The following is a 16,022-nucleotide window of genomic DNA, read 5'->3' on the forward strand; positions in this document are numbered from 1 at the left end:
CCTTATGTGAGACTGCCCAAAAAATGGCGCCTTTCCCTCCCAGAGCCCTGAACAAGGGGCAGAGCTAAAGCTTAATTATGATGGATAGGAGGCCTGCCCTATGACCGCAAACAGATAACAGAAAGAAAATGAAGTTGGAACTCCTGGTACAGTCATACCAGCACAGACCTTGTGGGCCATCCAGTCAAACCAATTCTGCCAAGAAGCAGGAAAACCACATTCAAGGCACCCCCAACAGATAATCATCATCATTATCGTCATCATCATCTCCCCAAAGGGGACTCCGGGTGGCTCACATGAGGCCAAGCTCAAAATTACAGTACAACAAAATAAAATACAATCAAGCAAATAATAATATCAAAATAAAATACATAAAACAACAGAATATAAAATAAACAAAGGCAAAATAACATGATAAATAAAACACAGTGGTGGGCCAAATGAACTGGATAAAATTGTTAAAACACTGTGTGAGATCAGTAAATGGAGAAGAATGTGTCTGAGAGGGGAGCTCAGAAGGGGAGAACAATGGGGTTGAGCCTTCATTAAGGATGGGAGAAAGTGCATCATGAGGACAGAACTGTAGTTGGGATGGACATGATATGGGGAAATGTGTTCACTTGTCAAAGTCATGCTGGAAGAGCCAGGTTTTTAGGTCTTTCTGAAAGCTGCCAGAGTGGGGGATTGCCTAATCTCACTAGGGAGCGAGTTCCAGAGCCGAGGGGCCACAACAGAGAAGGCTCTCTCCCTCTTTCCCACAAGATGATGTTTAAAAGCCTCCAAAAAAGGAGCCTCCACCACGCTCCAGGGCAGAGAGTTCCACTGCTAAACAGCTCTCACAGTCAGGGACTTCCTAATATTCAGGTGGAATCTCCTTTCCTGTAGTTTGAAGCCACTGCTCCAAGTCCTAGTCTCCAGGGCAAAAAACAAGCTTGCTCCCTTCTTCCTAAGACTTCCCCTCACATCTTGATCCATGGCCCTCATCATGTCTCCTCTCAGCCTTCTCTTCTTCAGACTAAACATGCCCAGCTCTTTAAGCTGCTCCTCATAGGGCTTGTTTTCTACACCCTTGATCCTTTGATTCACCCTCCTCTGGACACATTCCAGCCTGTCAACATCTCCCTTCAATTACGGTGCCCAGAATTGGACACAGTGTGATTCCAGGTGTGGTCTGACCAAGGCAGAATAGAGCATGGGTAGCATGAATCAGAGAATCATAGAATCAAAGAGTTGGAAGAGACCTCATGGGCCATCCAGTCCATCCCCCTGCCAAGAAGCAGGAATATTGCATTCAAATCACCCCTGACAGATGGCCATCCAGCCTCTGTTTAAAAGCTTCCAAAGAAGGAGCCTCCACCACACTCCGGGGCAGAGAGTTCCACTGCTGAACGGCTCTCACAGTCAGGAAGTTCTTCCTAATGTTCAGATGGAATCTCCTCTCTTGTAGTTTGAAGCCATTGTTCCGCGTCCTTGACTTCCCTGGATGTAGGCATTAGACTTCTACTGATGCAGGCCAAAATCACATCGGGTTTTTTAGCCACCTCATCACATTGTTGTCTCATGTTCTCCTTCCTCCCTACGAGGACTCCAAGATCTTTTCCATGCGTACTGCTGTTCAGCCAGGCATTGTCCCCCATTCTGTATCTTTGCATTTCATTTTTTTCTTCCTAAGTGGAGTATCTTGCATTTGTCCCTGTTGACCTTCATTTTGTTAGTTTTGGCCAATCATTTCACAAATCTGTTAACATAGTTTTGAATTCTGCTCCAGTCTTCTGGAGTATTAGCTATCCCTCCCAATTTGGTCTCACCTGCAAACTTGATGATCATGCCTTCTAACCTTTCATCTAAGTCACTAATCAAGATCCTGAACAGGACCAGGACAGAACTGTGTTTATGGCACTTCACTCGTCACTTCTTGCATTCCACTCATCAATTCTCTCCTCAAGTCATGAGGAGAGGTAGATAACCTAATAATAATAATAATAATAATAATAATAATAATAATAATAACAATAATAACAACAACCCAAAATGCAGACTGTGCAAAGAAGCTGATGAAACCATTAATCATATCCTCAGCTGCTGCAAGAAAATCGCACAGACAGACTACAAACAGAGGCACAACTCTGTGGCCCAAATGATTCATTGGAACTTGTGTCACAAGTACCACCTGCCAGTAGTAAAGAACTGGTGCGATCATAAACCTGCAAAAGTAGGGGAAAATGAACATGCAAAAATACTGCGGGACTTTCGAATCCAGACTGACAAAGGTTTGGAACACAATACACCAGACATCACGATTGTAGAAAAGAAAAAAGTCTGGATTATTGATGTTGCCATTCCAGGTGACAGTCGCATTGAGGAAAAACAACAGGAAAAGCTCAACCGTTATCAGGACTTCAAAATTGAACTGCAATTAAACCAGTCCAGGTGGTCCCAGTGGTCTTCGGCACACTGGGTGCCGTGCCAAAAGATCTCAGCCGGCATTTGGAAACCATAAACATTGACAAAATCACGATCTGTCAACTGCAAAAGGCTACCTTAGTTGGATCTGCACGAATCATTCAAAAATACATCACACAGTCCTAGACGCTTGGGAAGTGTTCGACTTGTGATTTTGTGATACGAAATCCAGCATATAGTTCTTGTTTGCTGTGATATACTGTGTTTTTGTGTCAATAATAATAATAATACGTCACACAGTCCTAGACACTTGGGAAGTGTTCGACTTGTGATTTTGTGATACGAAATCCAGCATATAGATCTTGTTTGCTGTGACATACTATGCTTTTGTGTCAATAATAATAATAATAATACGTCACACAGTCCTAGATGCTTGGGAAGTGTTCGACTTGTGATTTTGTGATATGAAATCCAGCATATAGCTCTTGTTTGCTGTGATATACTGTGCTTTTGTGTCAATAATAATAATAATAATAATAATAATAATAATACATCACACAGTCCTAGATGCTTGGGAAGTGTTTGACTTGTGATTTTGTGATATGAAATCCAGCATATAGCTCTTGTTTGCTGTGATATACTGTGCTTTTGTGTCAATAATAATCATAATAATAATAATAATACATCACACAGTCCTAGATGCTTGGGAAGTGTTCGACTTGTGATTTTGTGATTTGAAATCCAGCATATAGATCTCATTTGCTGTGACATACTGTGTTTTTGTGTCAATAATAATAATAATAACAATAATAATTATACGTCACATAGTCCTAAACGGTTGGGAACTGTTCGACTTGTGATTTTGTGATACGAAATCCAGCATATAGATTTTGTTTGCTGTGATATACTGTGTTTTTGTGTCAATAATAATAATAATAATAATAATAATACGTCACACAGTCCTAGACGCTTGGGAAGTGTTCGTCTTGTGATTTTGAGATACGAAATCCAGCATATAGATCTTGTTTGCTGTGATATACTGTGCTTTTGTGTCAATAATAATAATAATAATAATAATAATAATAATACATCACACAGTCCTAGACACTTGGGAAGTGTTTGACTTGTGATTTTGTGATACAAAATCCAGCATATAGATCTCGTTTGCTGTGATATACTGTGCTTTTGTGTCAATAATAATCATAATAATACGTCACACAGTCCTAGATGCTTGGGAAGTGTTCGACTTGTGATTTTGTGATACGAAATCCAGCATATAGATCTTGTTTGCTGTGATATACTGTGCTTTTGTGTCAATAATAATAATAATAATAATAATAATAATAATAATAAGTCACACAGTCCTAGACGCTTGGGAAGTGTTTGACTTGTGATTTTTGTGATACGAAATCCAGCATATAGCTCTTGTTTGCTGTGATATACTGTGCTTTTGTGTCAATAATAATAATAATACATCACACAGTCCTAGACGCTTGGGAAGTGTTCGACTTGTGATTTTGTGATACGAAATCCAGCATATAGATCTTGTTTGCTGTGACATACTGTGCTTTTGTGTCAATAATAATAATAATAATAATAATACATCACGCAGTCCTAGACGCTTGGGAAGTGTTTGACTTGTGATTTTGTGATATGAAATCCAGCATATAAATCTTGTTTGCTGTGATATACTGTGCTTTTGTGTCAATAATAATAATAATAAGTCACACAGTCCTAGACGCTTGGGAAGTGTTTGACTTGTGATTTTGTGATATGAAATCCAGCATATAGATCTCATTTGCTGTGACATACTGTGTTTTTGTGTCAATAATAATAATAATAACAATAATAATTATACGTCACATAGTCCTAAACGGTTGGGAACTGTTCGACTTGTGATTTTGTGATACGAAATCCAGCATATAGATTTTGTTTGCTGTGATATACTGTGTTTTTGTGTCAATAATAATAATAATAATAATAATAATAATAATACGTCACACAGTCCTAGACGCTTGGGAAGTGTTCGTCTTGTGATTTTGAGATACGAAATCCAGCATATAGATCTTGTTTGCTGTGATATACTGTGCTTTTGTGTCAATAATAATAATAATAATAATAATAATAATAATAATAATACATCACACAGTCCTAGACACTTGGGAAGTGTTTGACTTGTGATTTTGTGATACAAAATCCAGCATATAGATCTCGTTTGCTGTGATATACTGTGCTTTTGTGTCAATAATAATCATAATAATACGTCACACAGTCCTAGATGCTTGGGAAGTGTTCGACTTGTGATTTTGTGATACGAAATCCAGCATATAGATCTTGTTTGCTGTGATATACTGTGCTTTTGTGTCAATAATAATAATAATAATAATAATAATAAGTCACACAGTCCTAGACGCTTGGGAAGTGTTTGACTTGTGATTTTTGTGATACGAAATCCAGCATATAGCTCTTGTTTGCTGTGATATACTGTGCTTTTGTGTCAATAATAATAATAATACATCACACAGTCCTAGACGCTTGGGAAGTGTTCGACTTGTGATTTTGTGATACGAAATCCAGCATATAGATCTTGTTTGCTGTGACATACTGTGCTTTTGTGTCAATAATAATAATAATAATAATAATACATCACGCAGTCCTAGACGCTTGGGAAGTGTTTGACTTGTGATTTTGTGATATGAAATCCAGCATATAAATCTTGTTTGCTGTGATATACTGTGCTTTTGTGTCAATAATAATAATAATAATAATAATAATAAGTCACACAGTCCTAGACGCTTGGGAAGTGTTTGACTTGTGATTTTGTGATATGAAATCCAGCATATAGATCTTGTTTGCTGTGATATACTGTGCTTTTGTGTCAATAATAATAATAATAATAATAATAATAATAATACGTCACACAGTCCTAGACGCTTGGGAAGTGTTCGACTTGTGATTTTGTGATATGAAATCCAGCATATAGATCTCGTTTGCTGTGATATACTGTGCTTTTGTGTCAATAATAATAATAATAATAATAATAATAATAATAATACATCACACAGTCCTAGACGCTTGGGAAGTGTTCGACTTGTGATTTTGTGATATGAAATCCAGCATATAGATCTCGTTTGCTGTGATATACTGTGTTTTTGTGTCAATAATAATAATAATAATACATCACACAGTCCTAGACGCTTGGGAAGTGTTCGACTTGTGATTTTGTGATATGAAATCCAGCATATAACTCTTGTTTGCTGTGATATACTGTGTTTTTGTGTCAATAATAATAATAATAATAATAATAATAATACATCACAGAGTCCTAGATGCTTGGGAAGTGTTCGACTTGTGATTTTGTGATACGAAATTCAGCATATAGATCTCGTTTGCTGTGATATACTGTGCTTTTGTGTCAATAATAATCATAATAATAATAATACATCACAGAGTCCTAGATGCTTGGGAAGTGTTCGACTTTTGATTTTGTGATACGAAATTCAGCATATAGCTCTTGTTTGCTGTGACATACTGTGCTTTTGTGTCAATAATAATAATAATAATAATAATAATAGCTATTTGCCACAAATCAGAAACTCCTGGAAGGCACACAAAAACAACAAATATGCTTTATCTTTTGCAAAGCCACTATAAAGTTAAAACTAACATGTGCTTCTCTCTTTATCCGGGTGAACTGCGAGTGCCTTACTTAGAAGCTCAGAATTCCCAGCAACTGAGGCCAGTCCAGATTTGAACATCAAACAGAACATTTATTTCTCAAAGTCCTTGACAGATTTGGCACAGCTTGGTGAAGTTACAAACACAAACAGTCAACTTGTGAAACCATATAGATGTTGAATTAACTTTCCCCAATGGTAGAAAAATCCTGGGATCTTTTACCCTAACCTTGAGCTGCTATCTTTTAGAAAGAGCAGGTCTTACCCTATCCAAGCTCAATGTTAGCTTGGGGATGAAGTAATGGAGTCTCTCCCAATGGCAGAGAAATCCTGAGATATTCTCTGCTCCAGCGCTGAGCTGCTATCTTTTAGAAAGAGCAGGTCTTCCCCTATCTGAGCCCAGCACCAGTTTCTAAGGCAAGAGGGTAACCGTACTCACGACGGCCTGTCCGAGCTGCCTAGCTTGAACAGGCCATCTGAGGCTTTTTCTATACTGAAAGCCTTTCTATACTGAGGCTTTTTCTATACTGAAGAAGTCAGGAGAGCTTCTCCAAAATGAAGATCTCATCCCCAGAAAAAGGGTGGTCTCTGGACCAAAAGTTTGGATTATTGATGGCTTGCAGGCTGGCTTCCAGCCTCTGTTAATGCTTGACTATTAGGGTGCTGCTAAGACTGTAGCAACCCTGGGGAAAATGCAAAAGGATGGTATTTCAAGCAACTAAGGGGCAATGCAAACCAAGCTCCTGGAAGACGAAACAGCCAAATGTAAGTAAAAGAGGCAGTCAAAATGGAAAACTACTGGATTGCACCTTTACTTTTGCTGGACAGACACAGAGAGAAGTTTCGTTCAGAGCTTCAACTCAATACAGTCCTTTCTCAAGGTACAACTTTACAACTGGATGTGCTCATGCAAAATGCAACGTGTTCAGGAGACGTATCTCCTCCCCGGGCCACCAAGCGTAAATGTTAAAAAGGTATCCTATCAATAAGTCATAAAGGAAAGAGACCTGTGGGCTCCTTCGCCAAGATCAGAATAGAAGCCTTCCTCTTTTCCCCCTTCCTTGGCCCTCGGCCTTCAGATGCTTGCAAACTCCGCCAAAATTAAAGCGACATTCAAAGGACTGCGCTTTGGAAGTTTGTTGTTGCTCAACATTTTCAGCAACGTCAATTATTAAAATAAATTAACTTGACAGCACTTTGAAAGTATACATTTCTTGGGAGGCCCTGTCCCTCATCCCCACCAGATGCAGTTGCAAGGGTGATGGGACCGAGAGCAGGGCCCCTCCTGAAGATCTTAACAACCTTGATGGTTCATAGGGGAGAATCCGTTCGGACAGGTAAACTGGGCTGGAGCCATTTAGGGATTTATAGGTCAACACCAGCACCAACACCAGTTAATGCAAAGGGAAGAGAACTTAGAACTTCTTCTTTTTGTTGTTGTTGTTGAGAGGAGTGTGGTTTCAGGCATGAGACAATCCCCAAGAAAGCCACATAAAAGAATGTGCAAATGAACAGAGAGGTTAACCTCAACCGGTTGAATCAGAGTAAGTCACTACTATTGAGAAGAGGCTTAAGAAGTCCACGAAGACCTGCCTGCGATCTCTTCCCTTCCTCCACCAATTTGGAAACGCAGCCAGGGAATGGCTCCGTTTGAAGTAAGACACACCTCGGATGAGAAATTACCTGCCTCCCCCCTTTTACCTGCATGCGCCTCCTGTTACCTGACTGCATGTTGACACCTGTGGAAAATTTAAGCCGGCCAAACATGACTTGCAGCCACGGCACCGGGTTTCAGATTTCGCCCTTACGGACAGAAACGCACACATTTTCCTAAGAGCAATTGGAGCAGGATGTAATTCAGTGATTAAATTAGATTTTAATTGAAAACATTCTGTGCCTACCTGCGAGGGCATTACCATGAGTTTCTGTTTATCTGTATTGGGTAGAGGCGCAGAAGGAAAACCTTTTGAAGAGGAGGTAAACACACAGCAAAGGAAAAGGGAAAATATAACCTCTCCCTATACATGCACTCAAGATGAACTGGAGCCGTTTCTCCTACAAGGAGAGCCAGAAATCTTGCGACAACGTGAAATACTTATATATATGTGTTTTGGTGTTTTTATCTATGTATTTTAACTATATTGTCCCATGCCTCACGCCTTGCGGAGAGACAATTAAGTACTACTATTATTGTATTGTCGAAACATTCACACCTAGCTCCAACAGACAAGAGTCCTTTGTCCCACCCTGGTCATTCCACAGATATATAAACCCTTTTTCCTAGTTCCAACAGACCTTACTACCTATGAGGATGCTTGCCATAGATGCAGGCGAAACGTCAGGAGAAAATGCCTCTAGAACATGGCCATGCAGCCCGAAAAAACCTACAACAACCATCATATCATGAGGTTGCCATCCACAAATTCATAGAATCCTAGAGTTGGAGACCTCGTGAGCCATTCAGTCCAACCCCATTCTGCCAAGAAGCAGGAAAACCACATTCAAAGCACCCCCAACAGATGGCCATCCAGCCTCTGTTTAAAAGCCTCCAAAGAAGGAGCCTCCACCACACTCCAGGGCAGAGAGTCCCACTGCTGAACAGCTCTCACAGTCAGGAAGTTCTTCCTAATGTTCAGGTGGAATCTCCTTCCTTTCCTGCAGTTTGAAGCCATTGTTCTGCGTCCTAGTCTCCAGGGCATCAGAAAACAAGCCTGTTCCATCCTCCCTATAACTTTCCCTCACATGTTTATACACAGCCTTCATCATATCTCCTCTCAGCCTTCTCTTCTGCAGGCTAAACATGCTCAGCTTCTGAAGCCGCTCCTCATAAGGTTTGTTCTCCAGACCGTTGATCATTCAACCATCAACAGCTTGAAAACCCCAGCAAGCGAGAGTCCAAAAGTGGCAGGCTCAAACCCAGCACCTCAACCAATGGCTGATACCAAAAGAGAGACTCCCCCCTGGGCACACAGAGGACTGGGCGACTTGGAAGGCGCTGAACAGACTGCGTTCTGGCACCACGAGATGCAGAGCCAACCTTCAGAAATGGGGCTACAAAGTGGAATCCTCGATATGCGATTGTGGAGAGGAGCAAACCACTGACCACCTGCTGCAATGCAACCTGAGCCCTGCCACATGCACAATGGAGGACCTTCTTGCAGCAACACCAGAGGCACTCCAAGTGGCCAGATACTGGTCAAAGGACATTGAACCAACTACCAAACTCACAAATGTTGTATTTTATCTGTTTGTTTGCTTTGTTCTGTTAGAAATGTAATATAATTGACTGGTTGATCTGACACGACAAATAAATAAGCTTGAAAACATCAGGAAACACATTCCACCCTTGGTAGTATTTGTTGCCCCAGACGAATACAAGTTCTACAAGTTCTAGTGAATTTCTTCTTCTCCAGAAGTTCAGTTGAATATCATAACAGCTCCTAAATGTTTTCTCCTACACCTTTCCAACCCTTGTGACCAAGACAAGAAGCGTCTCCTTGGTTCTCCTTCCATTACGCATGAACATTATTATGTCCTTTCCCATCTTCCTGAGTTTGTTATTGTTACATTCCATCAAGTTGGGTTTGGAGATCTTGTGAATGGGGGACTTCCAAGTCCCGCTGTCCTCAACTCAGATCTTGCAAATTCAGGGCAGCAGTGGCTTCCTTGTTTGAAGCCATCCATCTGTAATGTGGTCATCCCATTTTCCTACTGCTTTCCCTTACAGCAGTGGTTCTCAATCTGTGGGTCCCCGGGTGTTTTGGCCTACAATTTCCAGAAATCCCAGCCAGTTTATTGACTGTTAGGATTTCTGGGTGTTGAAGGCCAAAACATCTGGGGACCCACAGGTTGAGAACCACTGTCTTATAGTGAGTCCTATCTTCTCATGTCCAACGTTCAACAACCTAAGTTTAGTCATTTTGGATTTTAGGGTGAGTATAAGATTTATTTGTTCTAAGACCTTTTTGAGTTGCCATTCCTTAAAAGCATGAGTGGGAAATTCATTTGCATTGAGGGCCACATCAGCCCTCATTTAATCATATATATGACAAAGGTTGTCCCCTGAAATTAAGTCCAGTTGTGTCCAACTCTGGGGTGTGGTGCTCATCTCCATTTCTAAGTCGAAGAGCCGGCATTGTCCATAGCCACCTCCAAGGTCATGTGGCCGCCATGACTGCATGGAGCACCCTTACCTTCCTGCCAGAACAGTCCCTATTGATCTACTCACATTTGCATATTTTCAAACTGCTAGGTTGGCAGAAGCTGGGGCTGACAGCGGAAGCTCACGCCGCTCCCTGGATTTGAACCTGCAACCTTTTGGTCAACAAGTGCAGCATCCCAGCGCTTTAACCCATTGTGCCACAGAGGGCTCCCCCCCCCCCCCCAAATGTATTTATTTATTGAATGTGTATACCGCCACTCCCCGAAGGCTTGGAGCGGTTTACAACATACATATGCAATACATTACACGTAAAAACAAAGAAAAAATTCAATCAACCAGATTCAAATGCCAGCCTAAATAAATAAGTTTTACAAGCTCTACAAAAAGATAGTAAATATATATCACTCCGGTCTACACTGGTGGAAAATCAAAAGTGATCACAGTTGCCATTCAGTAACATTCCATAACATCCAAACCAGGTAAAAACTAAAAACTAACGAGCATCGACTACTATGTTATTATGTTTGTGTGTGTGTGTGTGTATGGCTACAGAGGCCTAACTATATATATAGAGAGAGTGTTAGCCCTATCTATCTATCTAGCTATCTAGCTATCTAGCTATCTATCTATCTATCTATCTATCTATCTATCTATCTATCTATCTATCTAATAGTAGTTGGTGCTATACCCATTTTCAATGTTACTGAATGGCAACTCTCATTAGTTTAGATTACCTGCCATGCGAACCAGAGATAATAAGAATTGCAACCCAACTGCACTTGAGATTCTGAGGTTGTGGAAATATTAAAGGTCGTTTCAAAGCCAAACATCCTATCCGCAAGCCTTGTGTGTCAATCCAAACCCCACTCTCTTGACACAACAGACAAATTGCATCCTTCCAGATGTTCCTGTATTGTATCTCCAATCGGCCTGCCTCAGGGGAGCGTGCTCGCTCCATCCATGTTCAACATCTACACAAATGACCAGCCACTGCCAGAAGGGACAGAGAGTTTCATTTATGCTGATGATCGTGCCATTACCACTCAAGCAGAGAGCTTTGAGATGGTTGAACAGAAGCTCTTCGAAGCTCTAGGTGCTCTCACTGCCTACTACAGGGAAAACCAGCTGATCCCTAATCCATCTAAAACACAGACATGCGCCTTTCACCTAAAGAACAGACAAGCATCCCGAGCTCTGAGGATTACCTGGGAAGGAATCCCACTGGAGCATTGCAGCGCACCCAAATACCTGGGAGTCACTCTGGACCGTTCTCTGACCTACAAGAAGCACTGCCTGAACATCAAACAAAAAGTGGGTGCTAGAAACAATATCATACGAATGCTGACTGGCACAACCTGGGGATCACAACCAGATACAGTGAAGACATCTGCCCTTGTGCTATGCTACTCTGCTGCTGAGTACGCATGCCCAGTGTGGAACACATCTCACCACACTAAAACAGTGGATGTGGCTCTTAATGAGACATGCCGCATTATCACAGGGTGTCTGCGCCCTACACCACTGGAGAAATTACACTGTCTAGCCAGTATTGCACCACCTGACATCTGCCGGGCAGTGGCAGCCAATAGTGAAAGGACCAAGGCAGAGACATCTCCAGCTCATCCCTTGTTCAGGTATCAGCCAGCACATCAACGACTTAAATCAAGACATAGTTTTCTTAGATCTACAGAGACACTCGCTGGAACACCTCAGCAAGCAAGAGTTCAAAAGTGGCAGGCTCAAACCCAGCACCTCAATCCATGGGTGATACCAGATGAGAGACTCCCCCCTGGGCACACAGAAGACTGGGCGACTTGGAAGGTGCTGAACAGACTGCGCTCTGGCACCACGAGATGCTGAGCCAATCTTAAGAAATGGGGCTACAGGGTGGAATCCACGGCATGCGAGTGCGGAGAAGAGCAAACCACTGACCACCTGCTGCAATGCAACCTGAGCCCTGCCACATGCACAATGGAGGACCTCCTTGCAGCAACACCAGAGGCACTCCAAGTGGCCAGATACTGGTCAAAGGACATTTAATCCACTACCAAGTCTGCAAAATCTGTGTTTTTGTTTGTTTGTTTGTTTGTTTGTTTTGTTCTGTTAGGAATGTAATATAATGTTCTGGTTGCGGATGACACGATAAATAAATATCTCAAATCAACTCTCATCATGATGAGTAATACAGGAGTTGTAGTGCAGCATCTGGAGGTCCATATACAATGGCATGGAGGGCCTTATAACATCAGGCATCATATCCAGAAGCCTTCTATCTCAATCCAAACCTCACTCTCCTGACTCAACAGAACAAACTGCAGCCTTCCAGATGTTCCTGTATTGTAACTCCAATCATCTCTAGTCATGATGAGGAATACTGGAGTTGTACTGGAGTTCTGAACTCCACTAGTGATAGAATTGGGCCAAACCTCCCACACAGAACCCCCATGTGGGCCACAGCAACGCATGGCAGGGGACGGCTAGTAAAGAAATAAATCTATAGCTGATGGAGATGCAACGCTGACCCACTGTGTTGTTGTTCATTTGTTCAGTTGTCTCCGACTCTTCGTGACCTCATGGACCAGCCCACGCCAGAGCTCCCTGTCGGCCGTCACCATCCCCAGCTCCTTCAAGGTCAGTCCAGTCACTTCAAGGATGCCATCCATCCATCTTGCCCTTGGTCGGCCCCTCTTCCTTTTGCCTTCCACTTTTCCCAGCCACTTTGACCCATAGTAAACCAAACCAAATACCTGTCCAGGTGCATCACCAGGTGCATCTACACCAGTCATGGGCAAACTTCGATACTCCAGGTGTTTTGGACTTCAACTCCCACAATTCCTAACAGCCAGTGGGAATTGAAGTCCAAAACACATGGAGGGCTGAAGTTTGCCCATGACTGGCCTAAAGTATTGGGCCTCTATGATCCCTTTAGTCAATGTGTTGCTATGTTTTCTAATGTACCTTTTATAGAAATATATTGTATCCAATGCTATGTTTTCCAATGTATCTTTTATAGAAATACATTTTTAACATGTTCACTGGAGATATTATTACAATGTTTATGTGGTTTTATTATTCTGTAACTAAGAAATAAAATTATTATTAATAATATTATTTGATGTTGTCCTAAAAATGTCCCAATAATAATAATAATAATAATAATGCTCCTAATTTCTCCATATACGCTTTTAATCCGCCTCCAAACAAAATCAACATAAAAAGGCTTGCAAAATGAACTCCAAAAGGCTTTCTATCCCCCCAAAAAAGAAAGAATACTGGCAAAATCTCCCCCCCAAATGTTCTTTAAGCCCCATAAAATTCATCAAAACTCTACAGAAGAAAGAAATACTGTCAAAATGTCATTCCAAATGTCCTTTAACCTCCATAAAATGATTTAAACTCAATAGAAAACAGGAATACTAGCAAAAAACTTCCCAAATATCTTCTTGACCCCCATAAGAATGCTTTAAAATCCCATAGAAGGAAGGAATACTGGTAAAATGCACCCAGAAATGTCCTCTTACTTCCATAAATACCCCATAGGAAGCAGGAATATTTGCAAAATTCACCTCCAAATATCCTGTTATCTCTATAAAAATGCTTTAAAATCCCATAAAAAGCAGGAATACTGGCAAAATCGCACCCCAAATGTCCTCTAACCCCCATAAAAGTGCTTAAAACCCCATAGAAAGCATGAATATTGGCAAAATGCACCTCCAAATAATAATAATAATAATAATAATAATAATAATAATCTTTATTTGTACCCTGCTACCATCTGTTATTTCTATAAAATGCTTTAAAATCCCATAAAAAGCAGGAATACTGGCAAAATCTCACCCCAAATGTCCTCTAACCCCCATAAAAGTGCTTAAAACCCCATAGAAAGCAGGAATAGTAGCAAAATACCTCCCAAATATCCTCTTATCCTTATAAAAATGCTTTAAAATTCCAAAGGAAAAAGAAATACTGGCAAAAATCACTTCCAAATGTCCTCTTACTTCTATAAAAATGCTCAAAACCTCATAGTAAGCATGAATATTTGCAAAATGCACCTCCAAATATCTTATTACCCCTATAAAAATGCTTTAAAATCCCACAAATAGTAGAAATACTGGCAAAATCTCACCCCAAATGTCCTCTAAAACCCATAAAAATGCTTAAAACCTCATAGAAAGCATGAATATTTGCAAAATGCACCCCCAAATATCATATTATCCCTATAAAAATGCTTTAAAATCCCATAGATAGTAGAAATACTGGCAAAATCTCACCCCAAATGTCCTCTAACCCCCATAAAAATGCTTCAACCCCCCCAAATATATTCTCACCCCCACAAAAAGGCATATAAATCCCATAGAAGGGAGGGATACTGGCAAAATGCACCCCCAAATGCTTGTGCAATGCATTCCAAGCCTCCCCCAATGTTGCAGAAGCCCCCAAATGTTTGCAACCATTGCAGAATCATATATAAATATATATTGAATTCTCTCATTTTTCCCCCCAACTCACCCCTCCTGTTCATGGGCCGGACCCTGACGGCCACCTTGACTTTGGAGTCTCCCCCCATGTCTTCCTTCCTTCCTTCTTCTCTTCCTTCCTTCTTTCTCCTCTGCTTCCGACTTTGTGGGAAGCCAGCAAAGCAGTAGAGCCTAGCAGGAGGGGGCGTGGCTATGCGAGGCCACGCCCCTATTCCCGGGGACTAGCCGAGCACTCGCGCGCGCGCCGCTTGGAATCTCTTTTTCTTTAGTCCCTTCGCGGCCGCCGTCGTTCCGAAGGGAAAGCCCCATAGCATGACGGGAAATGTAGTCTTTTTTTAGAGGAAAACAACTTTTTGAGTTTTCTTTGTAGGAGTGGAAAGCAGAATAATAATAATAATAATAATAATAATAATAATAGTAATGATTAATTGCTTTTCTATAGTCTTATTATTATTATGATTATTATTAGTTGTAGTATTAGGAACTATTCTATAATAGAATCATAGAATCATAGAATCAAAGAGTTGGAAGAGACCTCCTGGGCAATCCAGTCCAACCCCATTCTGCCAAGAAGCAGGAATATTGCATTCAAAGCACCCCTGACAGATGACCATCCAGCCTCTGTTTAAAAGCTTCCAAAGAAGGAGCCTCCACCACACTCCGGGGCAGAGAGTTCCACTGCTGAACGGCTCTCACAGTCAGGAAGTTCTTCCTCATGTTCAGATGGAATCTCCTCTCTTGTAGTTTGAACCCATTGCTCCATTGCGTCCTAGTCTCCAGGGAAGCAGAAAACAAGCTTGCTGCCTCCTCCCTGTGGCTTCCTCTCACATATTTATACATGGCTATCATATCTCCTCTCAGCCTTCTCTTCTTCAGGCTAAACATGCCCAGCTCCTTAAGCCGCTCCTCATAGGGCTTGTTCTCCAGTCCCTTCATCATTTTAGTCGCCCTCCTCTGGACACATTCCAGCTTGTCAATATCTCTCTTGAATTGTGGTGCCCAGAATTGGACACAATATTCCAGATGTGGTCTAACCAAAGCGGAATAGAGGGGTAGCATTACTTCCTTAGATCTAGACACTAGACTCCTATTGATACAGGCCAAAATCCCATTGGCTTTTTTTGCCGCCACATCACATTGTTGGCTGATGTTTAACTTGTTGTCCACGAGGACTCCAAGATCTTTTTCACACATACTGCTCTCAAGCCAGGCATTGTCCCCCTTTCTGTATCTTTGCATTTCATTTTTTCTGCCAAAGTGGAGTATCTTGCATTTGTCCCTGTTGAACTTCATTTTGTTAGT

The 16,022-nt window shown here is 41.3% G+C and overlaps 1 protein-coding gene across 2 annotated transcripts in view; it reads right to left on the reverse strand.

The window, feature by feature from the left end:
• The window catches only part of KIF13B (kinesin family member 13B), a 268,692-nt gene extending 253,780 nt beyond the window's left edge, over positions 1 to 14,912 (reverse strand). For both annotated transcript variants that reach the window (XM_067462696.1, XM_060754661.2), the window contains exon 1: positions 14,752 to 14,912. In XM_067462696.1, coding sequence (XP_067318797.1) covers positions 14,752 to 14,809 — 58 coding nt within the window. In that variant the 5' untranslated portion in view covers positions 14,810 to 14,912. The remainder of the gene's footprint in view (positions 1 to 14,751) is intronic.
• Between the last annotated feature and the right edge of the window lie 1,110 nt (positions 14,913 to 16,022).

This window comes from Anolis sagrei, chromosome 1 (assembly GCF_037176765.1).
Source record: "Anolis sagrei isolate rAnoSag1 chromosome 1, rAnoSag1.mat, whole genome shotgun sequence".
Lineage (NCBI taxonomy): Eukaryota > Metazoa > Chordata > Lepidosauria > Squamata > Dactyloidae > Anolis > Anolis sagrei.